We start from the raw sequence: 27,998 nt of genomic DNA on the forward strand, positions 1-27,998 counted from the left end.
AGGGCGCGCCCCCCCCGAGCTGCCCCAGCGCCCCCCCGCTATGGAGGGCTTCGCCGCCCGGAGTTACGGCACGGGAGGGCCGGACAACCGCCCTCTGTTCGGGGAGACCTCGACCAGGGTAAGGGCTGCGGCCGAGGGGGGGGGGGACGCGGATGGGCTTTGCTGGAGGAGTACCTCGATAATGACGTCCCGCAGAGACAAACGGCCCCAACTAAGGGGGAGTATCTTCCCCCCGGCAGCCCCGGGACGGCAGCAGAAAGCAAAGAAATGACGGCGAAGCTGCCCGCAAAAGGAAGAAAAACAGAAAGACACTGCCGGATTGTGAGAAAAAAAAAAACAACACCCTTTGAATTTGCAGAATGGCAAAACCAGTGTCCCTGCCAACGAAAATGCGCTGCTCACACAGCAAAACCCCGACCCAGAAACTGATGTGTGGATGGACCCCAAAGCAGGGCTGCTCCCACTTGAAGAGGAGACTCCGGGCTCCCCCCCACAGCCCAAACTTCCACCTCTCCCTGTTCACTGCAGGGCAGTTGGACTGGATGGCCTTCAGAGGTCCCTTCCGACTCTAAGATTCTATGATTCTGCGATCCTTGTTAACAGTGGGCACAGCCTGGCAGCACTGGGACACAGTGCAGTAGGACTGACTGGGCAGGGCTTCTTCCAAATAGGCAACCCCCTAATTCATCATAGAATCATAGAGCCAAGGAACAGCTGGGGTTGGAAGGGACCTCAGCCCACCCAGCTCCAAGCCCTGCCGTGCGCTGGCTGCTCCATCCAGCTTGGCCTTGAGCATCTCCAGAGATGGGACACAACTCTCCATCCCTGGGCGGGCCTTTGGTCCCAGACTTCCCATCTGTCTCCTGTTGCTGCTCTGTGTGTGGTGGGGAGCAGTCAATAAGAACCACCGGGCGTTCATTTGAGTTCGTGTGCTGCACTGTGGATCCAACACCCTGCACATCTCCCCCCTGCCCGTCTGCTGTGTTTGGTTTTTGGAAACCTGCGGCATGGGACAGGCAGAGGTCCACGTATCCGTGGCAGCGCCGGACAAAGGATCTCTGTGCTGGTGCTGAATGGTGCCTTGGGAATTCCCAGGGTTGCTTAGGAACAAATGCCAGAGGGGTCCGAGTGAGAGCTGACTGTGTCTCAAGATGGGAGCGGGTTTGGAGGAGCACCAGGGCATGAATGGGGCTGGTGGGGATTTCTGGGTGGGCGGTGGGTGCCTGGATGTGCTGTAGAGACGGGGAATGGGACAGGGCAGGGAGGCCTTGGCAGTGATGGAACCTGAGGGAACGGCATGGAACTGCGGAAAGGAGGGGCAGGGGATGTTAGGAAAGGGTCTGCACCAAAGGGCGGTGGGCATGGAAAAAGCCTAGCCAGGGCAGCCTGAGCTCAGAGTTCAAGGAGTGTTTGGCCAACGCTCTCAGGCATAGGATTTGGATTTTGGGTGGGTGGCCCTGAGGAGCTGGGAGTTGGGCTTCATGATCCTTATGGCACACTTTCCAACCTGAGATGTTCTATAAATGTGGAGCTGCTGCGCTTTGGTGGGCTCAGAGCTGAGCTGGTGGAGCATCAGGGACCACGGAGGTCTGCAGAAAGGGCTTCTGGATGTCAGGGGCAGCCCCGAGGTGCAGCCATATGGAGGTTATCAGTATGGGGAGATGGAGATTCTGCTGCCGTTACTATGGCTGCAGCGCTGGGTAGCAAGCAGTGCAGAATGAAGGCAGGAGAGGCTATGTGACAATAGGCAAAGCATCACACGTGTGGGATTTCTGGAGGATGAAGTTAAAAGTGGAAGCTGCTCATGTTGCTTTGTGGTGGGAGCGTTTCAGTATAGCTGAGTGGGCACTAATTGCTGCGGGTGGGAGAAGAAAGCAGTAAGGAGGCTGAGCAGCACAGGGTGGTAATGAGGAGATGGTGAGGGCACAGCAGGCATGTGGCTGGAGGAGCTGAGCTTGGTTCCTGTAGTGTATAGGGTCACAGTGCCTGCAGTTCCGTGCAGTGTCACCTGGCTACAGGATAAGGTGTCCTCTACGGCTGCGGTAGGCTGCAGTCATGCTGGGAGTACTGCTGGCCTTCTGGAGCTGTTGATGTGAGATGTGAAAATGGCTCTTCCATCATGCCTGCGGGTCACAGAATCATAGAACGGCTTGGGTTGGAAGGGACCTTAAACCCCACCCAGCTCCAACTCCTGCCATGGGTTGTTTGCCTACCACCTGCTCAGGCTGACCAGGGCCCATCCAGCCTGACCTTGAGCACCTCCAGGGATGGGGGATCCCCTCATAAATGAGTCCCCATGTTCAGGCTGTGCTGGTACATGCAGTCTTGCAGTCTCATGGCTTGGATGTGCAAGTCTAATAATAAAGTGATGCAGATCCTGGAGCAAAGTCTTCCCAGGGCAGCGCATGGTGCTGCTTGTTGGAAACGGCCCATCACTGTCCCAGTCTGTGCTCTGGGACGTGGCCCAGAGGTGAAAGGCTCCATCATCTCCAATCCCCTTTAGCCGTCTCGGCCTCTGCTTGTGTATTTTTAACCTTTTTGCTGTGCTAAGCTGCCTGGAGCTGAAGTGGCCGCAGGGAACACAGCCTGTCAGTGCTCTGCCAAGCCTGGGATTTCAGGATCAGTGCCTCTAATCTCTGTAACCTGAAATACCTTGTTCCACCAGTGGCCTGCTTGGAAAATTTCAGCACTCACAGGAAACCCTGACCCACAGGGACTGGTGCCATGTGGCAGAGTGTTGTGCTGCTGGTGCCTGAACGCAGGTTCTGTTCCCCCTCTCCAACCTGAGACACTCAAGGTCAGGCTGGATGGAGCTCAGAGCAACCTGATCTAGCTGTGGATGTCCCTGTTCAGTGCAGGGGGTTGAACTAGATGGGCTTTAAGGGTCCCTCCCAACTTAAACAATTCTATGATCATGCTGTCACTCTCAGGCACTGAGGTTAAAGCACATTTTTTTGATAACAGGAATGCTCACTGATTCAGTGCTCTGTGTCTGGTTTATGTGCATTTGGTGTGTGCATAATTCTCCTCTCTCCTCTTTAGGACAGGATCATCAATCTAGTTGTTGGCAGCCTGACGTTCCTGCTGCTTGTAGTAAGTACCCCACGTCCCGTTCTGCATGTCTCCTGTAGGTGATCAGGTGAAAACGTGATGCCTCCCTTCTGCCAGTGCTGGTAATGCCCCCAGGAAACCCATCCTGGAGTTTTTGAGTGAAAGTGTCCCTTAGATGCCTGTGGCCTGGTTGCTACACAGCGTTCTGAACTTTAGCCAGCGTGACATTATAGGGCTGATTGTACTGAAGCAGCCGCAGCTGATGAGGACGGAGCTTATGTCCGTGCCATGCCAACGTATGGAGGGCTTAATCCAGGAGATTGGTCGTCTTCTCTTTACATCCTCCATGTACAGATACATACATGTTTTTTCAAAGAAGTCACAAGGTCTCAAGCTGTGCCTTCCCCACACTTTCAAGACAAACCAACCACCACCACAATTGGAGTGTTGGTTCTGTAGTGTATGAGAGGAGACAGGGATGGGCTGGGGAGAAGCTATTAGGATGGCTTGCAGGACAAGGGGAAATGGTTTTAAGTTGAGGGAGGAGAGATTTAGGTTGGATGTCAGGGGGAAATTCTTTACAGAGAGAGTGGTGAGGTGCTGGAACAGGCTGCCCAGAAAGGCTGTGGATGCCCCGTCCCTGGAGGTGTTCAAGGCCAGGTTGGATGGGGCCCTGGGCAGCCTGGTCTGGTGTTAAATGGGGAGGTTGGTGGCCCTGCATGTGGCAGGGAGGTTGGAGATTCGTGATCCTTGAGGTCCCTTCCAACCCTGTGATTCTGTGATTCTGTGATGGGAAGGTTGGCTTCCACACATGGTCTGTGTGCACTGCTGTGCCCGCTGGCTTCCTTGGAGTTGACATCTCACCATGGGGAGGCTGATGGTCTCTGGGTTTACAAGGGTTGATGAGAAACTGACAGGCAGCTGTGGTGCTCAGCCAATGTGGAGAACCTTGCATCTTCACAGAGATGGAGGTTGGAGAGATCAAACTTTTTCATCTGTGTTTTCCTCCTTACAGGTCACTCTGATCAGTGCTTTTGTCTTCCCACAACTACCTCCAAAACCTGTGAATATATTTTTTGCTATCTGCATCTTCTTGTGTTGCATTTCTGCTGGCATACTTGTAAGTACCTCATCTGCTCTGTATGCTTTCATGTGTCTCTGGGTGGAACATGAGTAAAAGCTTGTTTATGTGGTGCCTTTTACTTTCTTACACTCTTGACAGACTGGTGGGATCTCATTGTCTCACAGGAAGCCTTGCTAATGCACCTTTTCCAAGGTCAGCTTTAGGTCACACTGCACAACCCAGATGTGTTTCCAGTTAACTTTCCACACTGCCCAGTTCCTCCTCCTACAAAGGGAAGAGGAGCAGAATGGGGACAGGCATGGACAGGTCACCTTTCCCCTTAAACTTGGATCTGTGTATGTCAAAAACACCATTTCAGTCAGCCTCGTTTTTGGTAGCTTGAAGACCATTTATCCTTTTGCAGTCAGCTTACTGCCAGTTTTATTTTCGGTTTGCAGAACAAGTGCACTCCTGCTAATTAGCAGCTGCTTGAGGAAGGGCGCAGGCATGATCTGTAATTACTGTTGTGAAACTTTGGTGGCAGCTGTTTTTGTGAGTTGTGGCATTGCATAGTCAGCAATCTTACACTGCAGCAACATGGATTCTGCTATTCCTCGATTCAGTGTTGCTCAGCCCCAGATGACCGTCTGTATTTCTGTGGTCTTGAAAACAGCTTCTAGTTTTGGGAGGACCCTCCCTGTGAGTCATTCAGCAGAAAAATCCTCATGTAATTCACAAGATTTTCTGTAATACCACTGTAGGGAAAAGAAGGGAAGGACATTGAAATGCTTCGGTCTGTGGCTGGTTGTCACTCCAAAACAAATTGTGTTGGACGTAACCTTCCATTTGTCTTTGCTGACTTGGCTGTAGACAGGTGGGAGTGCCTAAAAACCAACCAACCAACCACTCTCAAGCGAGAAGAGGCTGGATATAAGGAAAAAGACTGGATGTAAGGAGAAAGTTTTTCACAGGAAGGGCATTGAAGCACTAGAACAGTTAGCTACAGAGGTGGTGGAGAATCCATCCAAGGAGATATCCAGGGTCAGGCTGGATGGGGCTATGAACACCTGATCTAGCTGTAGGTGTTCCTGTACTTTCTAGGGGGGTTGGGCTAGATGACGTTTAAGCATCCTTTCCAACTCACACGATTTTATGATTCTGTGAAAACAAAATCTCTTCAAGAAATGTGAGAAGAAAACCCATGTCTTCATAGAATCATAGAATGGCCTGGGCTGAAAAGGACCACAATGATCATCTGGTTTCAATCCCCTGCTATGTGCAGGGTCACCAACCAGCAGACCAAGCTGCCCAGAGCCACATCCAGCCTGGCCTTGAATGCCTGCAGGGATGGGGCATCCACAGCCTCCTTGGGCAACCTGTTCCAGTGCTTCACCACTCTCTGTGTGCAAAACTTCCTCCTAATATCTAACCTAAACCTCCCCTGTCTCAGTTTAAGAGCATTCTGCCTTGTTCTATCACTGTCCACACTTGTAATCAGCCGTTCCCCCTCCTGTTTATGTGCTCCCTTCAAGTACTGGAAGGCCACAATGAGGTCTCCCTGGAGCCTTCTCTTCTCCAAGCTAAACAAACCCAGTTCCCCCAACCTTTCCTCATAGGAGAGGTGCTCCAGCCCTCTGATCATCTCAGTGGCCCTCCTTCTGGACTCCTTCCAAGAGTTCATGGCCAACCTGATACCTCGGTTTCACTGACAGCCTTATTTCGGAGGACACCACCTTGCCAAATTCTTGTTTGCATATTCCATAAGTATTCAAGGAAAAGAAAAATGCTGCATCTTAACTATTAAGAGAATTCGCTGGACTCAGTGTTTAGTTTTCTCTGGTTGGATAAAGCTAGGTTGTTTAAGAAAAAAAAACAAAAAACAAAACCTACCCAATTCTACAAGATGCCAGTTCAGTTTCTGCAGAGTTTCCTAGGAAGAAATACGACATTTTAGCTAATCTAAACTCATTCTTTCTTCTAGATCTACTGGTATCGACAGGGAGACCTGGAACCTAAATTCAGGAACCTAATTTACTATGTATTATTCTCTATTGTCATGTTATGTATATGTGCCAACCTGTACTTCCATGAAGTGGGTAAATGACAGGCATTGGGAATTCCAGCGATGACGCTGCTGTGTCAGACTGCTTTCAGCTCAGCTCTCGGCTCTGCCTGAGACATACAAACGAGTACAGTTAGCCTGAAAGAAGTGGATTGTGCAAGGACAAATCAGTACATGATTTTCATGTAAATGTATATGTAATGTCCCTCTTGTTGGGGAGAATTATTGCCATAAGATGTGACATCCTGCTTTTTTTTGAAGAGCTACTGTTGCACTTAATGAACATTCCAGTTGTACTGATGTTTCTGAATGGCACAAGCTTTTTCATTTTTGGAAAAAAAAAAATGCATTTTTTATTACTGTACAAATAAACTGCAGCATTGCAAGGATCTGTAGCAATATAAATAAATGGCATCTTACAGTTACATAAGACAAATACTCTTTATTTTGTTTAAACTGAATATACAATTACTTCTGTTCCCTAGGCAACCATTTGAAACTACAACTTATTTTTCACGTTAACAAAAACACAGACTGAAAAAGACCCACTCTTGATTATGAAGAGCTAATTACAGAAATAAATAAAATAATTTATACACGAGTCTTTAGTCTCTATAGCTTTTACTCTCAGTCCCTAGCTAACAGGCTGCTGCTCAGCCTAGTGTCTGTTGCAACCCTTGAGCGTAGGAATTAATTGGCTTCCTTTGCCTCAGGGCTCTGTGCCCAAGTTCTCACAGAGCTATTTCTCCACGACTTTGCCACCTCCACACCAACCTCCCATATACTCCCTTGCTGCATAAATCACCTCTAGAGGTGGCTGGTACTGTCATGTAAACAGCGAGACCAAATGTTCCAGCATACTCACAACAACCTTCAAAACAGTTCAGGGAGAGGCTGGCGGGTACCAGTAGCTTCCCTTTCTCATAGGCCTTCCCTTTTTATTCAGCTTAATGTAGTGATGAAGAAGAAAAACAAAAAAGATTTTCCACAAATGATCTGAGTTCTATCCGTTGCCAGCAACGGATGCTCAGGAACAAGCAGACCCGACAAATCCCATAAGCACCTGTCTGAAGTCCTATGCTGTAGACACAGTAATGATGAGATGGGAAGACAGACCATTTCTTTGTGATGCTACCCATGCTCCCTGAAGTCTTTGATGGAACACATTTCTTCCTGAAATGTAACAGTCTTGCTCCACATATTGCAAGAGTCAGTAAGTGCAGAAATCATCACCCCTTCTTCATGAAACATGTGCAAACTATTTCTTGCTGTGGCACTAAGAGGCTACGGTCCGCAATCGCTGCCTTCTGTCCAGTTTTTGAGATGTGCAGTTCAACACAAGTCAGATCAGAACTGACCACGTGGCTCCTGGCAGTGAGCACTGCCAACAGGGAAACACTGGAACACCCTGGTTGGGTCGTAGTACATCAGGCTTCTATTGGCTGCTCTGTAACCCTTCACAAATGAGGTAAATGGCCTGAGCAGAGAAAGTGCACCGCCGTCATTTCAAACTGTAAGTTTCTTTTTAAAGACATGGACTGACTGCTTTCTTTGGAAACGTGGCACAGGGTTGTAACTAATTTCACAATGCAAACACAGTCAATACAAAATGGACATGATTACTGCTTCTCTCAGTGACAGCTCACTAGATCTTCAACGTCTTTCGAATCTTCTGAGTCAGGACTGCCCAGTGATGAGCCAATAATGTGGGACCCATCTCCATGATGCTGTAGGATAGGATCTGCCAAGAGACGCAGTAAATTAGAACTCACCCATTATTTAGTGTTCCATTATAACAAAATGTTAAACACGACACAGAAAATGCACTCTGAGCTTTGGAACAATTTTAGGCAATGTTAACTCCAATGCAACTAGTTCTCAATTTCTAGTTCCAAGTGAAGCTGTGACTAATACAGACGCAACTAGTGCGACCCAGGTTGGGACTCCCCAGGTGTTAATGCACCAGGCCTAAGGCTGACCCTAAGATGGCTATGCAAGGAGATCCTTCCTCCAGAAAGGATTATTTGTTAGCTGCAGCACTGGGAGAATATTCCTATGCTGTTTCCAAGTATGAGATTACTCCTGGCACTGGAAAGTGTGGCATAAGCTACCAAGCCCTTCCAGGTGAGCACTGTGCAAACATCCCGAAGAGCCCAGCCTCTCACTATGAGAGGTAACAAGTGGCAAATTGCATTTCAGATGTCTCCAGTGTTCTCTCAAATGGGAAACCAATATAATTCTATCAGCAGGCATGAAGAAATGTGCAATAAACAGTTACTCATTAGCCTACGTGTACTAATTCAAGGCTCAAGGACAACGGGAACAGCTCAGCAAGTCAGGAAGCACCTGCAGTTCTACTGCTTTTCCCATGAGGTTAAGTGAGACTTTCTTCCACTTATACTGATGTAAGTGAGCTAATCAAATTGGTTAAAGTTTCATAGCAATGATAAGGAAAACAACTCTAGAGAAAGTAAGGATCTGGATCTACGAAGCACTGTTTTGAGGAACTCAAAAGTGCTATTCTGATGTAGTGAATCCTACAAAGGGACTGTCATACCTGTTAGAGTTGTCAAGGGCAACACTGATTCACTGTCTATATCATCTGATGTCTGTATAAAACCATGGGAAGAAGGAACAATAAGCACAGTCTCATCATCTATTGTAGGCTGATCAACTTGTTCTTCTATTGTTGGAGAACCCAGGTCCTGAAAAACACAGAAGGAAAGGATGGGGGGTATTATTCTGGATAGCAAAACAGAACAACTTGCTTTGGCCTGCCATACTCCAGAAGAAGCAACAGACTCCCCAAATGAATTTTATCTCTGTCAGTTGAAATGTCAACATCTGAGCTACTTACTTCAGCATTCGCAGGGTACATTTCGTCCTAGGATAGGCATTCAAAATGAGATAAGAGAATTCTACCCTGTGAACAGCATCGAGGACATGGGGAGAGGAAATGAGAGACTGCACAGTAGTGATAAAACCTTCTCGTGTAAGTAACAAATTCTGTCTATTAACAGGAATAATTAATCCATTCCTCTACTTGCTCCCTAGATGTTCTGAGAGACTGAAGCAATACCTTTATAGCACGTCCCAACTCCACAGATGTGACAGGTTTACCTGAGCTTAATAACTTCGTCTCGTAACTCCTGCTTCTGTGACAAGTCTTAACCAATGCACACACAGCTCAGAAGACCAACTTTAAATGTTGTGCCTTGTCCTATAAGTCGCTGACTGAAGGGTGGCTCAGAACTTTTTTGGTTGAACCACATTATATCAAAATAATTGGCAACACACTCATTCCTTCCAGGTGCAAGCTGTCAATATCCCTACTTTCTTCTAGTCCCACAGCTGCTGTTGCTGCCTCTTTCCTGGTAGTGCTGGCACTGACAGGAAATAACACACTTGGCTTACTTGGTGTCACAGCACACTCCGGTGGACTCCTGATTCTGCACATGCACTGGAAGACATCCTACTTAATACTGACAGAGTAACCAGACATTTGAATCCCAGTTTGTGTGTGCAACGTGCGTAAGGTTCATTCTGCCTTCAGGAATTACTGATGCAGAACGACAGCAAATGTAGCTGGCAGAATGAAAATACAGGGATTTATCCCTGTTTTCAGAAGGTACAGGAAATGTTTGTAGAGATAACTTTTCTGCTCAAGAAAATCTCCATGTTTGTTATACGAAACCTGTTTCCTTATATAGTTTCCACAGTGTTTTTGCACAGGCAGCATCTTGTGCAGTCCTTGCACTGTGCAGCACCCTTTGTGTGGTGCTGCTGGATGAGCTGACTACCTGTGCTGCAGCTCAGTGATTTAAGCTCACTCCAGATGTGCACCCATTCATGCAAGGCACCGTGTGCCGGAGCTGCAAAAGTCAATTTCTGCAGAGAACACAGATAAAAACCCACCCATGAAAAGCATGATGTGGCAAAGCTTAAAACTGAGAAAAGGAGGTGTGAAAAAAACCTGAAAATGCCACTGTGACAAATGGGCACCTTTCCCAGCCAGAAATAACAACTCTCCGCAGCACAACTGAGTACTTCCCACTGCCCATACAGCAACAGCACAATGCTCACAAGTGCAGAAGAATAACACTGGCTTAAAGTAAGCAGAATTTAGATCTGTCTTTGTAGAGTAACATTTCATTTAGAAACCCACAGACAGTCTCTGTTTCCCGGAACTTATGCACACGCAAACTTGAATTTAATTAGAAGGATAAAGCAAGTAAGAATTATAAAGAAGAACAAATTTCACAACTGTTTCTACCATGAGACAAGAAAGAAGAACACAGAAGAATAATCTCCACCTTTGGATGTAATAGCAGACCTTTGACAAATACAAGGATCCTCCTCTTAGTGCGAGCACAACGGATATGCAATGCCTATTCAGTTTTGCAAAGCCAAAGTCTAACAAAGTCCAGATATACTAACAATGGATTTTTCAACAGGGATATAAAGCAGAATTACAGCAACTGTAAAGCTTTCTGTTTTGGAGAACAGGAGGCAGTATTTGAGTCTAACCCATTGCTTGTCACTGTCTTACCTAATTCAGCTTCTAAAGACTTATTTTCTACCCACTAAGTATCACTCTCTTTTTCATATGTCCACTCTCCTTCCCTTAGTCTCTGTGATAGGTTCAGTGAGAGATGGAAGAATTCTATATAAACACTCCAAATGCCTGAAATAATTTGGATACATTTGTTTTTACATCTGAGGCATCTGAGCTGAATGAGATGGAAGCAACAGATCTAGATGGTTTAAATGCTTCTCATTCCTACATAACAGATACTTAACTGGAGTACACTGTTTAAAGGAAGTCCTCAAAAATGGAAACCAAGCTAAGTGGTGCACACAGAAATACACTATTAAATTCATAGAGCAAAAGCTGAGTACTCTCTCTCATCTCCTTTGCTCAGCAGTCTACCTACCTGTAAAATACACGCATCAAAATTTCACAGCCTGGTTTAAACAGCATCAAATGGTAATGAAGACAGCTGTTCCATGCCACTACCTTCTACAGTCACCACTCTAAAGTACCCTGAGTGGTGAAGCAACTCCACAGCTAGGGAAGTATTCAAGTCAAATTTAAGCCCAAGTTCCAAATTAAACCATACCACTTTCACATTCATAACATATTAATGATAGAGGATTTAAAAATAAAGCCCTCAGAATTATAATATGCACTAAATCACTGACATACTGATATGAATAGACTAGCATAAAGGTCAAAGATGCAAGGAAATCATTCTCAATATAGAAGCAGGGAAAAAAAATCAGGTATTATCCACTTGATTACCTCAGTGACGTATGTGCTGGGTAAATCAGAGTGAGAATCCTCTTCCTGCTTCAGACTGGCACCTGAAATCTCCTCTTCAGTTCTTACCATAACTCCATCCATCAGTTCACTACTATTCCTGCTGCTGAATTTTGAGGCATCATCTTCATTATACGCTGAATGCTCTTCATCACTCAGCTTAGACTGATGGATATCATCAGGGAAGCTGTTTGCTTCCAGGCTATCAGGTGGATCTGTCAGGTCAGCTGCCTGGATGTCTGAATCAACAGTAAGTTCTGCCTGAGTGACAGAGGAGGAGATATCTTCAGCAGCGACGGTGCGGATGATGACACTCGGTGTGTGGCACTGCACTGTGACGTTGTCACTTGTATTCAACAAGTGCTCTGGCTGTAAGGATATTTGGGGAAAAATAGAAAAGGAGACACAAAAACCTCTCAGGTATCTTCACATCTTTCAGCAAACAGAAAAGCAGCATTACTAATGTAACTGAGGTCTACATACGCAACGCATCAACACAGATCACATGCTGACCTTGTGCTAACTGTGTAAAGTACACACATATTACGAAACAAAAGCAATTGTTCAGGTGAGGATTGCCCCAGACTTTTAAAAGATTAGAGATTTTTTTCTTTTCCTGACTTTTACATTGCATTTGTTATTCAATTTTCAGTCTCTTCTCTTTCTCTCCCTCTAATAAAGACCAGAACTCCTGCTGAAAGTTTTGTGAACATGAGTATTTGCTTGTTAGAATAAATGAAACATCAGGAAACTGTAGTTCTGCTGGGACAAACCACTAGATGGAGACATCATGTTCAGCCACAGTAAGAACTTATCTAAGCCAAATTTTCAAGCAACATAAAGAGACTTAAAGACAATACAAAAAGATACACTCACATTTTAGTATGTTAAGTAAAGTAACAGTGCTATGTCTTAAGAACTGCTTTACAAATTTAACATGCAAATACACAGATGCCTGCACTGTTAAACTTCCCTCCCTGCCCAAACTTCAGTCATTTCATTGCTCAGAATACGTACAGATAAGGCATGAACTATGATCTGTTCTGGGGAGGCTGGAGCAGCAGCAGCTGTTAGGGTCATGGTAGGACTAGTTGTCAGTGTTAAAGGAAGGCCTTGGCTTGAGCTTGTCTGTAGCAAGTATGTACCTGGTGTTCCTGTAGGCTGGAGATGGAAAGACTAAAAGAGACAACACAAATTTAATGCCCAAACACACAACCTTCCTGGGCCACACTCAGCAACCCAAAGCATGCTTATTTACATCAACTAGTCTAACTGTAATGCCCCCTGAAAAAAAAAAACAACTCAAAACTAAACCAAACCCCAATCCCTGCTGCACCAACTGCTTTACTGTAGTCAAGAAAGTAAAAACAATCTCATCTACAGCCTTAGGCTACAGAGACAAATATTAAGTCACGTAGGACTGTATTATGAGGTACAACAGCAGGTAGAAAGTGAATACATTCCACTTACTGTCAACACTGAAATGAGACAAAGTGCTATAAATCACAGCACAATGGAACTAAGAGAATCTCTACTTGCTGGAAGCTTCCTCTGCCTGTTATGTCAGATTTCAACAAGACATCAGCATAAAGAAAAACTTCATAGCATTAAAGCATTAAGATAGATTTAAAGCATGTAACTGTAATTCACATTGTGTCCATAGACCTAACAAATTAAAGCTCTGGAAATACACTTCGCTTACAACCTTCAGAAGTTTTATATCTGTTAAATTCCTCTTTCCATTTGAGACTTCTTTTTCTGAAAACGCCAGTTCCAGTCTCAGAAATAGCTGTGCTGAAGAGAAAAAAAAACCCTAACCACCAGTTCTCTGCTACTTACTGGAAGAATCTCAAATGTCTGCAGTGTTCCACTGTTCAGTGTTATTGTCTCAGAGTCAACTGTAGCAGCAGGGGAATCTGTTGAAGCTGCAAAAGGAAGAAAAAAAAGGGTAAGTGTGTAAACCAAAATGTTTCAGTGCTGCAGAGTGCATTACACACTGTAATTGCTACACAGCAGAAAATTGTTAATTCTAGTAATATGGAAAAGAAAACTGACTGTAATCCTAATGACAAGGCTCTCTAATTGGTACTTAAGATGCTATATCATGTACAGAAAGCTCCAAAGGAGCAAAAGAAAGTATGCACAGTGATAAAAGTAAACACAATACACCTGACATCATAGAATCACAGAATGGCCTGGGTTGAAAAGGACCACAATGATCAACCAGTTCCAACCCCTGCTGTGTGCAGGGTCACCAACCACCAAACCAGGCTGCCCAGAGCCACATCCAGCCTGGCCTTCAATGCCTCCAGGGATGGGGCATCCACAGCCTCCTTGGGCAACCTGTGCCAGTGCTTCACTGCCCTCTGTCATCTATTTATTTAAACATCACCTAAGTACTTAAGATGTGTATGAAATTTTTAAGTTCTGGTGTAATGATATCTTAGGAATTGAGTATTGTTTTTTAAAACCACTGTCAGATGAAATATTGAGATGCTTATTTTTATATTACTTTTTAATTTTCATTTTTGGTTTTAACTCTTTCTGCTCTCCACAGTACGTCAGCCACTGATGACAGATCAGACACTCCCCGAGGTATTTTGTGTGTTGTGACTGAAGTGTAGAAAAGCTACACTAAGTATTCTCATCACTCTTATCATTCTTATCATGTCTTACCTTATGATTCTATCACTCTATGACTACAAGCATTTAAGTAATTACTTCAATTCGTGCTAGCAGTAGCTATGAAAAGCAAAACATACAGTTTATGTGTCAGACATTTAAGGATCACCAGCCTAAACAAATAGTACTCCAGACTTTGAAAGGTATCAAAAACTCTGCTTAGAACCAGAATTAAGAACTTTACTCTTGAAAAACTCAGAAGTTTCAGGTAGCTGGAGACAAATGAATACTTTGTCTGAGATTATACAGTAATTCCATACTTACAGGGCAAAAGATATGACAACAGCAATGCTACAAGCACTGAAAGCTTAACCATCTCAGAGTCTGTGCTTTCAAAGTAGACTAATTTTGGTTGCTGGAGCTCTGAGTTTGAAATTTTTATTACTGCAGTGGCACGCCAAGGTTTCCTGCTGCAGATTTCCTGGCACCCAGCAGCAGATAGCTGTGAGATGTGGCCTGTCTGTTACCTAGCCAGTTATGTCCGAATTGCTTATAGGAATTACCCCTTTGAAACACTGAGCCTGCTATCATACGCAGCTGCAATTGTCTAATACGTTCATCTCTCATGGCATAGAGAAACAGAAAAGACATGACAAAAAATTCACTTTGATTACACAAGCAAAACTCTTCTAGAAAGCAGATTAGCATGGGAAAGAGGCTTGTTAAGCAGACAGAGAGGTGAGTGACATCACAAAATAACCACCAAAGAACTCTGAGAAGACTTAAGGGTTACAGAATACCAGCTGCCTCATCAAAAACCAGTAGCTTTGACCAAGATGGGTAGAACTTACGACACTACTGATGTATTACTACAGGTAAAACATTCTAAGCATGGTACTGCATAGCATTCTAACAAATAAACTAAATAAAATGGAGATGGCACTTAAGTAGATTAAGACAGATTAATCTAATGAAATTATAAACAGAAAATTATTTACCAAAGGCCTGACTACTCACACTCTGAAGAACCAGTTCTTAGCCTAACTAACTAACATTTTCATCAGTAAGCCAACTAAACTGAAGAAGGTAGCCAATGGAGATGACAGGCTGCTTAGGGGGTCACAGGATTGGAGTAACTGGAGTTACCTAATACGATTAGCTACAAAAGCAAACAGTAAGAATGACCATCAGGGTAGAGCTGGTAATAAACTTTTGCTAATGAGTAAAGCTCTTCCTTAAGAGGATGGGAAGCACCAATTTAAAGAAAATGGTTAGAGAAGATCATAGCGGAACTCATGAGTGTGAATCAGCAGCTAACGCTTTCCAGGCTGCCTGTGCCTAGAAATCACTGCATAAAATGGAGCAGGAGTGGAAAAACTATTGCATACCTTCTTGTTTCAATGCCCCTTATCAGAAGTTAGGCACAGCAGTGTAACGTATTTCACAAAAGATCTTGTAGATTATATTCCATATTGTGGACAAGAGTTACCAGAAAAAACTTGAAGATTAAACATATCTACTGCATTTTCCTTAAGAGGCTTCTGCATGCTCTCAAAAGGCCTTTTCAAAAGAGACTTTTCCAACTAACATGTTATACAGCACGCTCTTCTATCCATGCAGAGAGAGACCAAGTGTGCAGGCACTCCAATTGCCATGTCTGGCTCCTATTGTCACAGTTGTAGCTAAATATGCCTAACGAAGATAGAAATGGGTAAACGGAACCCAGGAATTCTTATCTGAAATTATGTCATGACCAAAGCAGAATTAACTCCTCTTTCACCTTCTTAACATAAGAAAGCTTTACTTTCATTAGAGGACAGCAAGTCGTGCAATACAGCTACTTACAGACATGTGTAATCTGGACTGGGATCTGCAAAGCTGTCACAGGGCCTGGTGTGTTCCCTGCATTCTCCTCCAAGCGAGCCACTCGAATCTGCACGTGCTGAACCCCTGAACTGGAGTTACTGTTTGGTAATCCACCTCCAGATTTGTTCTCTGAAAGCTGATGCCCTGGATTGTTTTTCTGGTTCTCATGCAGTTGTTTAAGACCCTTTATCAGCACTGAAAGAAAGAATATTCATGCTCAAGTATGTTGAAGAAGGGCATTTGAAATGCTGCATGTGACATTTATCGAAGATGAAAAAAAAACCAGAACAAAACAACCAAATCCTTCTGAAGTTGGAACCTAAATAATTCAGAGAGATTTTAAACTAGAAAGTTAGCACATACATACAACTCATTTATAGTTACCTACTGGGGTGAGCCTGAATTTCTCAAGGAACCTAGATATTTCAGCATGTGTGGAAAAGGAAGAAATGCTCATAATATTTTAGACCTCTTCAAAAGCTTTCACAGTACCTTGCCAAGTTACAATTAAATGTTGTACCACTAGTTGGGCAATGTTTCTGTGAAGAAGTAAACCTCAAATCTTGCAAAAGATTGGATTGGATTTATTCATGTAGTTGACAGACCTGTCACTGGCAATAGGGATCTTGAGTCAGAATTAATCTCTCAGCAGCTGCACTACAATCTGCATACAAAGTGGCCCATTACTCCAATAAAACCACCCACCTATCTTCCCTTACTACCACTTTGGTCCCTCTGCAGTTGACATAAAACAAAGTGACAAAGCTGTGGTCTTTGTTTTTCTAGCATGCAACAGAGGGAAATGCTACTCATCTCCCATTCTTGACAGCACAAGCATTTTTCATCTAGGAAATAGGAATAGATCTTGTGGATTCAGTCATGTATTTATATTATCCACTATTTGATACAACTATCTACTAACATACGCTTTGTACCATACTAAGTGTAACAGGGACACCCTCTCAACTGCATTCTCCCATACTGTTACACCTTTCATTACAATATGACTAATTTCTATGTTTCTCTGACCATTTTCTTCTCCCTGCAACAGAAAAGAAGGACTGAATGGAAGTTCACAGCAACTGAGACATGCTTTGGCTCTAGTTTCTTTGACCAAGAGTGAAAGTGATGAGTGAGACATTTAGAGAGCTTTATAATCCCAATTCTTCCACTCTTCACAGAATCGCGGGGGTTGGAAGGGACCTCCAGAGATCATTGAGACCAACCTTGATGAGCCTTTCTCACTGTACAGCTAGTAACTGATTTGCCTTTCGCTGCAGTCAACACAGAGCCAACACAGATTACCTTTAAAAAAACAAACGCAACAGACTAATCTGAGGTGACACTGCTAGGCTGCAAATCTATATCCTCCTGAAAGTGAAAGGGCCGCTGCCCTACATACCAAAGACTGTCATCAGCTGTGACCTGCCAGCTGATCTGCTTATCTATGTGCTCTCACTTAAAACAAAGATAAGGGACTTGGTAAAATCTACAGTTGTATACAACTATTTGGCTTGTTTCAACAGAAACACTCAAGGGACTGGAAGTGGGTGCAATTTAGCCAGTAGATGGCAAGGAGCTGGTAATTTCCAGCTTAAAAAGCAATGCGCTCTTCAGCCTGCAACGCTTTAAGTAGACAAAAAAATCCAGCCTTATTCCTTTGATGCTTGTGAAAGAAGTTTTCAGGAAAGTGCACAACTAGTACATTACCAGGGAATGAAACATCCTTGTGGTTTGCAATCTGCCTTTTGATGGTCCACCATTTACTCCGAAGCCACTGCGGTGAGCGGACACTACTCCATCCTTCAGCGAGTAAATCCCAGTTGATGTCGTTCTCATCAGAAACTTCAAGTTCCGCTATCCTGACAGGATACAGAAAACATTCACCTGTTAGAAACCACCCTCCGGACCAGAAGAGGTGTTGCACATCTCTGGTCTTGTCACATGTAACAGAGGCAAAATGGCATGCTAGTGAATAGTCTGCCAGAGCTCATGTATCGACATACGCTTCCAAGGCTCCACGCTGCCAGAGGTCAAGCAAAATCATGAACAACAGAAAATGGACTAGACCTGTTAGATGATCCAGTCCATCTCCTTGCCATGCAGGATTATTCTCCTTATTACATACACATTAGGGCTTCATTCAGATTACTGTTAGGCATTACAAACAATGGCATTTGTGTCTTTTATTCTTTGGAAGATCATTCCTCAAACACATCTCCATAGCGGGAAATATTTCCTGAGATTCACTCTAAACTCTTAATTAATTTCATGTTACATTTACATCTGTTTTCTCCTAAATAACACTCATCCATCCTTAATTTTTTTTTTTTTTTTTTTGCCTCCTCTCAAATGCTTCTTAGCCAAAGTAGATAAAGATGAAATTAGCTACAATATTAAATGGTTCCTCATAAATTAATCCCATCAGGCTCTCCAGGAAAGGAGCAGTCTCCACACAATTCTGGCAGACGTTACGCACAACACTGGATTCTACCAGAACCTGTCTGAATACTGTTAACATCTCTGAAGTGCCTCCTGCTCATCTGTACCTGGAGCACATGAAAGAGAGGTGAAAAGCAAGAAGGGAAAGGATTTTTTGTAAAAGTTAAATTCTCCTCATAAATCAAGCAATGATATTGAATATTGATAGCTAAAAGAAACAAAAAAAAAAAAAAAAAAGGAAAAAGGTACCAAAACCAATCCTGAAGGATGACTGTACTGCAGAGTTAAAAAGATACCATTTGTGCATAAATACTAGGAATTATAGCCAGCACATACTGAAATGCAGAATCAGGTTACTCATTTTGAGATCAGGTCAAACAGATTCAGGAAATCAGTGAATAGTGCTCTGTAAATAATTTTTAGATTCCCTTATATGCCCAGGATTTTTATTCCCACCCCCAATTATGAACCCATAAAAATCCACTGGCTAAAAAGCCTGAGTTAAAGGCATTTGAAATGGGAGGAGGACTGGAGAGAGCAAAAGATTTCCAAAGTTACTGAGCTTTTCACTACCAGGTTGCCAGTTCAAATGGAGTCATCAAAAATGCTGAAATCCAATCAATGTTTGTCAGCCTACATGAAATTAATTTGCAGTCTCAGTTTAGTTCTTTGTAGACGAGATGTCCACATCACAGAAACCACCACCACACTTGACCCTTGTTGGTCATCTCATCAGAGAGGCCAAGGACTGAATGGGCAGGGAGACTGAACTACCCTCCAGTTAAGGGTTAAAGCGCATTGGTGGGGCAATGTGTGGGAAGCTTGCATGGTCGCTGCCTGTGCTGTACCTGTTCTGTGGAATAAAGAAGACTTCAGTCTCCAGGGTTTTCAATCTGACACCTTTCACGAGCACTAAAATTCACTAAAAAAACAAAAAACAAAAAATATGTTCAATAATAAATCTCTGGGAACTGTAAATGCAGCAGTGACTTTTGGAAGCTTCTAAAATTTTTAAGACTCTAAGAGACCAGCAAAAGGGACCCCAATGGAATCCTGCTAGCATCACATATTCCGAACCTTTAAAAGCAACTAAAATAACAAACCTTAAGATCAGATTTATTTCATCTTCCTTGGTCCACTCAGTCCCCCCACTTTGTTTCCAGTTGAGATAGTTGAGCCATTTAGAGCGGCACTGTTTTTCAGAGCGTGTTCCGACCCGTTCTGCTACAGCAGCCCATGATACACCTTGTGTGACAATGTCACCTGGTTCTGTGCTAGTTAGCTCATGAACTACTTCTGCTAGTCTCTTTTCTTCTTCTTCTGTCCACTTTCCTGAAAGAGAAAAAAGCCCTCCAGCTTAACCAGCAACAGCTGACCTCTGTTCTGATCTGTGACATCACCTAACATCGTATTCCAGATCCAAGTGTGGACTTGTGAAGAAGGTATGATTGTTCTCATTTACCAACAATTTACAGCATAATCCATTCTTAACTAATAGGGTTAGGGTTCATCATTCATTTTTGCCATGCTATTGTCAAGTTGTATCCTCTCTTCTTGTGGATGAATGAAGCCACACAGAACTTACCAAAATATCAGAGCAAAGTGGTCCAAACTACATGACTTATATGAGTTGAAGTAAATTCAACACGTGAAACTCTAGCTTACAATAATTACATGAGGTCTGATGAAGTTTTTTCTTCCGTTTAAATATATAAATTACAAAATAAACAATACTTTACTCCTTAAGTGCTCCTGTCTCTTAATTGACATAAAGACATAAAGTGTATGTCTATAAACACTCAATACAAGGCAAAGTATTTTTAATCCACTTCAATAAAATACGCTCTAGTGGCATAAACATGATGGATAACTGACTGCAGAACTGATATTTAAGATGATAAACAGGAGAAACTTATACTAAATGCATTCTAAAAAGGTCCCCAGATTTCACACCTTACTCACTCAGCCCAGACTCACACATCTGAAAACAGGATCACAGAATGCTTTGGGTTGGAAGGAACCAAGATAATCCAATACCAAACCTCCTAACACCAGCAGGAATGCCATCCAGAGGATCAGGTTGCCAAAGCCCCATCCAACCTGGCTCTGAACCCTTCCAGAGATGGGGCACCTGCAATTTCCACGGGCAACCCCTTCTGGTATCTCACCACCCTCATAATGAATTTCTTCCTTGTATCTAACCAGTTACTGACAGAGGCAGAGACGGGACAGCTCTAACTGGAATGTGTCACTGACTGGCATTTACCTCACCTGTGTTGCAGGTATCCTTCATCAATCTACATCGATCTTTTACAGAAGAAGCACTTCTCCCCAGTGCAGCTCCTATTGTGGCCCAGTCGTTGCCGTGCTTTATTCTCAGTCTGAAGAGAAACATGCCTATTAGCACTATATCCGTTTAGAGACCAAAGTAACTGTCTACAAAAGTAGGAAAAATGTGCACCTCGCAGACTTAAAAACAGAATGAGAAGTCACTTTGTTACTACTGTACAGAATTTTTAATATATTTTCTGTTATCACTGATAATTTTTCTGTACATCACTAGAAATCTTTTCAGCAGTACAGCTCAGCCTCAGGATACCTGCTTTTAAAAGAAGTATCTATAACTTATTATCTATTTGTCATTCAGGTGTGTTGTGAAGCATAATTATTGCATAAGCACAGTATGAACATTTAGACAAACATGCAATATCCCTTCTACACAGGTTCCCTGATTTTTTTTGAAGTGGTATAGAGACTGCTTGAGAAATCTAAGTAATGCCTAATCGAAATCCAGGCAAGCTACAAGTTAAATGAGGCAAAATACTGCAAAATCATACTCATAATTTTAACTATTATTTTCCTGCCACACACAATATAGGGTTACTTAACATGTTGAGCCATAAGTGTTCCAGACACCACTGGAGCCACAGGCATCTTGCGAGTGACAAACCAGCTAAATTGACCTAAACAAATCTATCAACACAATGTAATGAACCCTCTGCCTTCCTTCAGCCCAGCATGGTTTCTTCAAACTGGTTTCTTCAAGCTCTAAGAGGAGATTAAGCCTGTTGCCCTTCTCTCTTCATCTAATGGGTTCATGACAAAACCAAAAAAGCCTTATTGACAATTTATGTCTCTTTCATACTTCATAGGGAAATCCTACCCGTGACCAGTGAATTTCTTCACAAACAACCTTTGCAGGAGTTTCCTGAAGAAAAGGATCGCTGTTTTTCACAAACACAACCACAACTGAGCTTCACTGTGCTTGTAAAAATCTGAAACATGACTCATTTCAGCAGAAGGCTTATTTCAGGCTTTGCTGCATATTACTTAAGTCCTGAATATACACTAAAAAATAATCAATATATACATATATTTGATTTCTCTTCAGATTAATTTAGCAGCCACAACTTTCTGATAATCAATATATATATATATTTGATTTCTCTTCAGATTAATTTAGCAGCCACAACTTTCTGATAGGTGAAGAACTCAAATTTACACCTGACTTCATAAGCGACTACAAGTGATTTCATACAACAAAACAACCTGTTACAACCACTCAAGGTACTCAATATGACCCTGTTAATAACTTACTCTTTAAGCCTTTCAATTTCCTCAGGTGTATACCTAGAAAACAGGTAAACAAAAAGACATCATTTTAAACAGAAAGCATACAACACAAATATTTTTGTTTTACTAACCATACAGTAAATTTTAATTACCATGAAGATTAAAGAATTTCAACTCTAAGAAACAGTGACAGAATGCCTGGAGAAAACTCAAAGAACAATTGTCATTTACCATGACAGGGCATTTCTAAGGCAATCTGGTCTAAAATTTCTCTCATTTGCCACTGAAAATCTCCATTCTCAGTGAAGTCACTTTAAAAAACACAATTAGAACGGCATCTCTGTTCATCTCTGAAGCAATCAACTACTTTCTTTCCTTTCGGTCTCAGTATACAACCAGCATAAGGCAGGAACCAATTAAAAAAAACCACCACTGGGATAATATTTTACTTCCCAATCATCTTTAAAAACTGAAACCGCACGTCCTAAGCAGCACTTCCAGATGGCCCCATACCCACTGCTTTACAGACAGGGAAACTAAGGGCAGACGGATTAAGAGCAATTAGCTCAAGGTCACAGTTCTAGGAAGAAACTATACCTCAGCAGATCCATGCTTGTGTCAAAGTCTTCTAATTGCATCAGAATCCCCTCTGCAGTCTGCCTTTTAAGTTGTGGATACCATCAACTTAACTATTATCACGGTTGTTCAAGCAGAATTCAGCAGAGGTCACTTATGATCAGGAAGAGCTGGGTCTGTTTGGCTAGTATCTTCTGTGTCATGCGTAACATGTCAAACATTAAACAAATGACTCTACTCATACCAATAAAACCATGCAGCATTAGAGGTTTTCATACTTTCCAACATGGTTTCTGTCATCATACATGCGAAGAACTCTTCTATAAACAGCAAAGAGAGGCCGATTCAGACCCCAAGCTATTGTCCTGTAGAAATCTTTTCTTTCATCTTTTGACATTTCAAATATAATTTCAGTGGCATCTTTTATTCCACGGGCCTAGAGGAAAGTATTTAAAAAAAAGCTTAGATGAAGACTCCTAGAGTTCAAGCAGAACATTTAAGAACTGAAGCTTCGCATACCATTATGAAGTTTTCTAGGTATTCCAAATAAGGAAGCCCATGATTTTAACTGAGTATTTATAAATCAGCTGCTTTAAATAAAAATCTTGAACATTTGGCTTTTAACACTGAAACTTGGGCAGAAACTGAAGCTCTAACCTTCCTCCACATAAAACCTGCCCAACATATTTTATTATCAAAAGTTGAACATCGTAATAGAATTAGCTCGGTGTCATACAAGGCAAAGCTGTCAAAGTTCTCTAACAACTTGTTACTTAACTTTAGATATTCTTGATGTAAAACCTACTCTTCTTCTTCTAATGGTAATTGCAAGCAGATTTTAATACAAAAAACCCAATGGAATTAAGTATAAAAGGAAAGCTTTTGCTTCATCTCAGCTTCAACAAAAAAACCCATAACAGTTTATTTATTCAGAGTACTACATTTCCAAAAAATAAGAAGCAAGATAAATGGGAAGGTATCAATCAGACAAATTAGCAGTAACTCAGTTACCTAAGAGGCTTAAAAACATTCATCTAGATTTAGAAAAGTATTACTCACTATGAATGATTTAGTGGCAGAAATTCTAATACAGATGTGGGTAGGCGCAAGTCGCTAGGACCAGCAGCAAGGATTTCTATGCCAATGAAAACTGAATTCAGAGATATTCTAATCCACAAATAAAGGATAGTGAACCTGTAATATCCAGCCTACAGATTTGTAGCTGCACACACTAAGTAAGCTCAAATATTCTCAGCTGTAAGCCAACCACAAATGTGACTTACTGGCAATTATCACTGTTGGCATGTTAACTGCATGCCTATTTCTATACTGAATTATGATGCTGGTATATTAAGGGTAAGAAAGCACACAGATATCCTGTTAGCATCGTAAAAACAGGTAAGACATGGTATCAAGTCTGGAAGTTAACACTTAGTAAGGAAAATTATCTTTGCAATGTTCATTCTGTAGTCTTAAATGTTGGGTACAACTACCTTATGTATTTCAAATAGGTAATGACAGTTTCTACTATGTACTGATGGGAATCATGTAGAGCAGGTTCTGTAAAGTGCTGAAGGAAATTGATTTCTAGTAGCAGTATAGCTACACCAACAGGCAGATGACATACTCTTAACACATACCTTTAAGTAACGTTCAATGTTACTCATCAAAATGTCGATTTCTTCCTTGGACCACATCCCTTGCTTCCACTTATGGCCTTAAAATAGAAATGAAACTGAAGTGAAAGTCAGCAAAGCAATGTATCAGAAAACACATCCCTCATTTCTGCAAACGAATTAAGAAAGAAAAAGGAGTAGTAATTTTAGGTATTTTAACTAGAATTGGTTTCAAACAGATGTTATTTCAGAACTGATAAATGATACTTAGTGATTTGTCAACTGCCAAGAAATATTTACATCAAGCAAGTCAGACGCCTCATCCAAACCATTATTTTTTGAAAATAACACTGATTTCTTTATGTGCTGTCAGCTCATGTTTTCAGGGTCTCTCTTCAAACAAAACTATCACAGGATCATTAAGGTTGGAAAAGACCACTATGACCATGTAGTGCAACCATCAACCCACCCCCACCATGCCCACTAACCACATCCCTCTGTGCCACATCTCCACCCTTCTTGAATACCTCCAGGGATGGTGACTCCACCACCCCCCTGAGCAGTCTGTGCCAATGCATTACCATTCCTTCTGAGAAGAATTTTTTTCTAATACCCAACTTGAAAAACAAAAACAAAAAAAAAGTAGACACGTGAAAACCTGGAATGTGAAAAACTAGAAAGATTCTGTCTTGAAATTGACAGAAATTACTATGCACTCAGATGATTCCAAAAGCTGGAACTTAAAATGTAACTCATAATATTACTTTGGGAACTGGCAGCAGTGTGGACTTCTCTTACATGCCCTACTGCTCCCCAGCACGCGAGCAGTGCTATCCACCAGTGCCTTCCAGAGAGGCATTCTTTTTTTTTTCCATTGGAATAGTAATCCAGTGGCCACAGACAAAAGAAAGACTCATGTCGAGTGTTTTATTTTCCAAATAAAAGTGGCAAATCAATAAAAATAGATGTTATGCTTCCTGTCTATGCCCTTAGTCAGCTAAGCTCTGAAAGTAAAAACAATTCACATTATTCAAAGAAAAAATTCCAAGGATTGGTTTCAATAAAACATTAAGACATTCCTCCCTTGAATTTATGCAGAGCTTCTTCTTCTTCCCCTCATAACATACTTAATAGCAATGATCACTTCTAATTAAGAGTATGCTGGTGACCCAGTTTACATGCTGGTGAGTGCTGGCTACCTGCCCATCTCTGCTCAGAGAAATCATGGTACTTCCTTCTCAGCTTGCTAATTACCAGAGCTGAGAAGCAGTACACACCAAAAGACTATTTACTTAAATTCAAAGTACAGGCATTTTTACTAATTCTGTTCAAACTCATGAGAGAAAACTCTTGCCTGTGCATGACGATTTCGAACTCCACTTCCAAAGCTACAGAACTTACTTCTCCAGCTGTGATTCATGCCATTATCAAAGCACCGGAACTGACCTCTGAAGGGACACAGTACTTCTTTACATGGAATAACCTTTAACACCCTACTATTTTAGGAAAGGAAGTCTATTTTTGTACTTCATGTTTGTACATTTAGAGCCAAGCTTATCATGCTTTCTTTTCTCCAAGACCTGTGGGCATTCTTAACAACGGAGACTGTTATAAGCTGAAGCAACATGTCAAACTTCCAGCTTGTGTAAGAGGAGGTAAGCAGTGAGATTCCTCCACAGCTGATCTCATGGAGACCTCAGAAGAGTCTCAGCTAGTATAGTTTCACAATATTTCGTTGGAAAGGTCTTCCCCATGCTATTTCTCTTAATTAAAATCACTACATTTAGTGCCCTCATTCATCCACAACTGTAAGATGCCACTTGTGATGTCAGTTGATGTAGCTGTGAGAAAGCTACAAAAAAAAGGACCAAACAGAGTTTCTGACATTTTCTGCAAGATACTCATCAAATACAAGGTCACCAAGCCACATGCAGCCATTTTTCTGCCAGATCACCAGTATTTGCTCCCTCAGTCAGAGCTGAGAGTGTGCTACTCTCCATTCATTCACCATTAGCTATTGAAAAGATGGTAATCTCTGTTCTCTCTCATCCCAGAGCACAGAAACGTAGTAACGTGCTTGTAACATTACTTGCAGTAACACGACAGTGAGTATAACAGACATGGACAGCACTGCTTGGCTCCCTTCCTCTTAATTTTCCATATCCAACACCAGGACTTTTCATGCCTCATCCATATTTTTTCACAGACTCAGCACGCTCTGGAGTAGAAATCACTGTGTAAGGGACCGTTTGCTTCTGTGAGAGAAAACCATTGTCTTCCCCTCAAGTTTATTAACAATAAGGGATTTTGCTTTGAACTGATAGAAGAGAGGTTTTTTTCTGCAAAGCAGTAAGGTCAGGATAAGACAAACAGTGGAAAGACCGAGGAATTTGGAGAGGTGTATTCATCTGACATGATAGAAGTTGCTTAGGCAACAAAAAAAAAAGAATCAATATCAAACCTCTGAAGCTCAGCAACTGCTGAACTGCTACATGCATTTGGAAAGGGAAGAATATTGTCAGCTGGTAGTTTTAGGAGTAGCAGTGTTTATTTCAGAATCAATCTGTGCACAAGTTCAGAAACTAATTTTTTCACAAGTACCTACCCTGTGACTGGTGCTTCTCATCTCCCAACACACAGCCACATGCCCCATCTGTGCTGAGACACACTACCCACAGCAGTTCTCTACACGGCCACTAGAAGCACTTTGATCACTTCAAGGATAGCCTCTCTTCCCTTCCAAGTGTATCTGGAGTCCCAGCTTTCTTGCATACAAAGTGTAAGAGAGATGGTGAAGACTTAATGCATTACATTTCTCTGCAGTTTTAGAACAGGTCTTCTCAAGTATCTACACTAAAAAACCCAGAGATTACTTTATGCAACCTGCAAAATGTTCTCAAGGGCATTTGAACAGCTTACATTCCTACAGAGAATTTAAGTGCCCTACCTTTATTTGTCAGGGAATCCTTATCCTCTTTGGTTGTGAACCAGGCTTGACTAACAGCTGACACTTCTTCATTGCCCATTGGAGAGATTTCATCCAGCTGTTCATTCTGAAGAATCTTGAAAAGACAAGAATGAAATGGCATGAAATCTTCCATTCTTTCTATCACTTCCCATCTAACACGGAGGCATAACTTGAAGGAAAAGGAAACCATCACATCTAGTTACCCTGTTGAATGCTCAGAAAGTACCAGATATAGCACTAAAAGTAAATTCACTTCTTGAAAGACGTAAAGTAAGATTTAGCATCTTAATGGACAAATGCTGTGGGAATTAAGTATACAGCAGTCTTCATACTGTTTAAATTATAGTGAATAGAAAGAGTATCATGGGCTTTGGTGGAAAGAGGACTGTAACCAAGTTCTCCAATATAGACTTTTTAAACATGGCACACTCACAGAGAAAACAGAGCATGACCAATAGGACTGGTGTCACACCTGCTTAACTCTTTATAAAGTTAAATTTATAACTAAAAAAAAAAACAACAAAACAGCAGAAATAACAGATAATCTTGTCTTACTTCTGTGTCGATTACCACAGAGCAAATAATTAGCCATGCAGGTTTACATCTATCACTGTTTACTGCAGTGCTTTTAGGGAGGGCAGTTATACGTGAATAACCTCCTACATACATAAAATGATCCAACTGCACTGTTACGTAATGTTTACAAGCAAGGCCTGCTCTCAAATGCATCAGTTTCATACTAAAAGTAACCTTATTCATCTAGTAAGACTTTTCTGCTTGTTGTTTCCATTTTCATTTCCATTTCTGTAACAATATACACAAAACAGGTCAATTCTGAA

General features: G+C 42.2%; 2 protein-coding genes across 3 annotated transcripts in view; one reads left to right on the forward strand and one right to left on the reverse strand.

The window, feature by feature from the left end:
• On the forward strand, positions 1 to 6,601 carry TMEM243 (transmembrane protein 243). Its single transcript, XM_042815453.1, has 4 exons — positions 1 to 118; positions 3,043 to 3,093; positions 4,067 to 4,171; positions 6,096 to 6,601. The coding sequence occupies exons 1-4, from the start codon at positions 41 to 43 to the stop codon at positions 6,216 to 6,218; spliced, it is 357 nt and encodes a 118-aa protein (XP_042671387.1). The 5' UTR covers positions 1 to 40; the 3' UTR covers positions 6,219 to 6,601.
• The window catches only part of DMTF1 (cyclin D binding myb like transcription factor 1), a 27,885-nt gene continuing 6,383 nt past the window's right edge, over positions 6,497 to 27,998 (reverse strand). The window contains exons 5-17 of one of the 2 annotated variants that reach the window (XM_042815451.1): positions 27,139 to 27,253; positions 24,216 to 24,292; positions 22,854 to 23,011; positions 22,024 to 22,056; positions 20,698 to 20,807; positions 19,530 to 19,758; positions 17,695 to 17,846; positions 15,964 to 16,179; positions 13,336 to 13,421; positions 12,514 to 12,672; positions 11,479 to 11,865; positions 8,734 to 8,881; positions 6,497 to 7,917 (exon numbers count right to left, since the gene is read on the reverse strand). In XM_042815451.1, the coding sequence (XP_042671385.1) occupies positions 7,808 to 7,917; positions 8,734 to 8,881; positions 11,479 to 11,865; positions 12,514 to 12,672; positions 13,336 to 13,421; positions 15,964 to 16,179; positions 17,695 to 17,846; positions 19,530 to 19,758; positions 20,698 to 20,807; positions 22,024 to 22,056; positions 22,854 to 23,011; positions 24,216 to 24,292; positions 27,139 to 27,253 (1,980 nt within the window). In that variant the 3' untranslated portion in view covers positions 6,497 to 7,807. Of the gene's footprint in view, positions 7,918 to 8,733; positions 8,882 to 11,478; positions 11,866 to 12,513; positions 12,673 to 13,335; positions 13,422 to 15,963; positions 16,180 to 17,694; positions 17,847 to 19,529; positions 19,759 to 20,697; positions 20,808 to 22,023; positions 22,057 to 22,853; positions 23,012 to 24,215; positions 24,311 to 27,138; positions 27,254 to 27,998 lie in introns of those variants that run through there. The other variant, XM_042815452.1, reaches the window with a different exon arrangement.

Source organism: Centrocercus urophasianus, unplaced genomic scaffold (assembly GCF_019232065.1).
Source record: "Centrocercus urophasianus isolate 14NV4802_14NV808 unplaced genomic scaffold, USGS_Curo_1.0 seq_15, whole genome shotgun sequence".
NCBI classification, from domain to species: domain Eukaryota; kingdom Metazoa; phylum Chordata; class Aves; order Galliformes; family Phasianidae; genus Centrocercus; species Centrocercus urophasianus.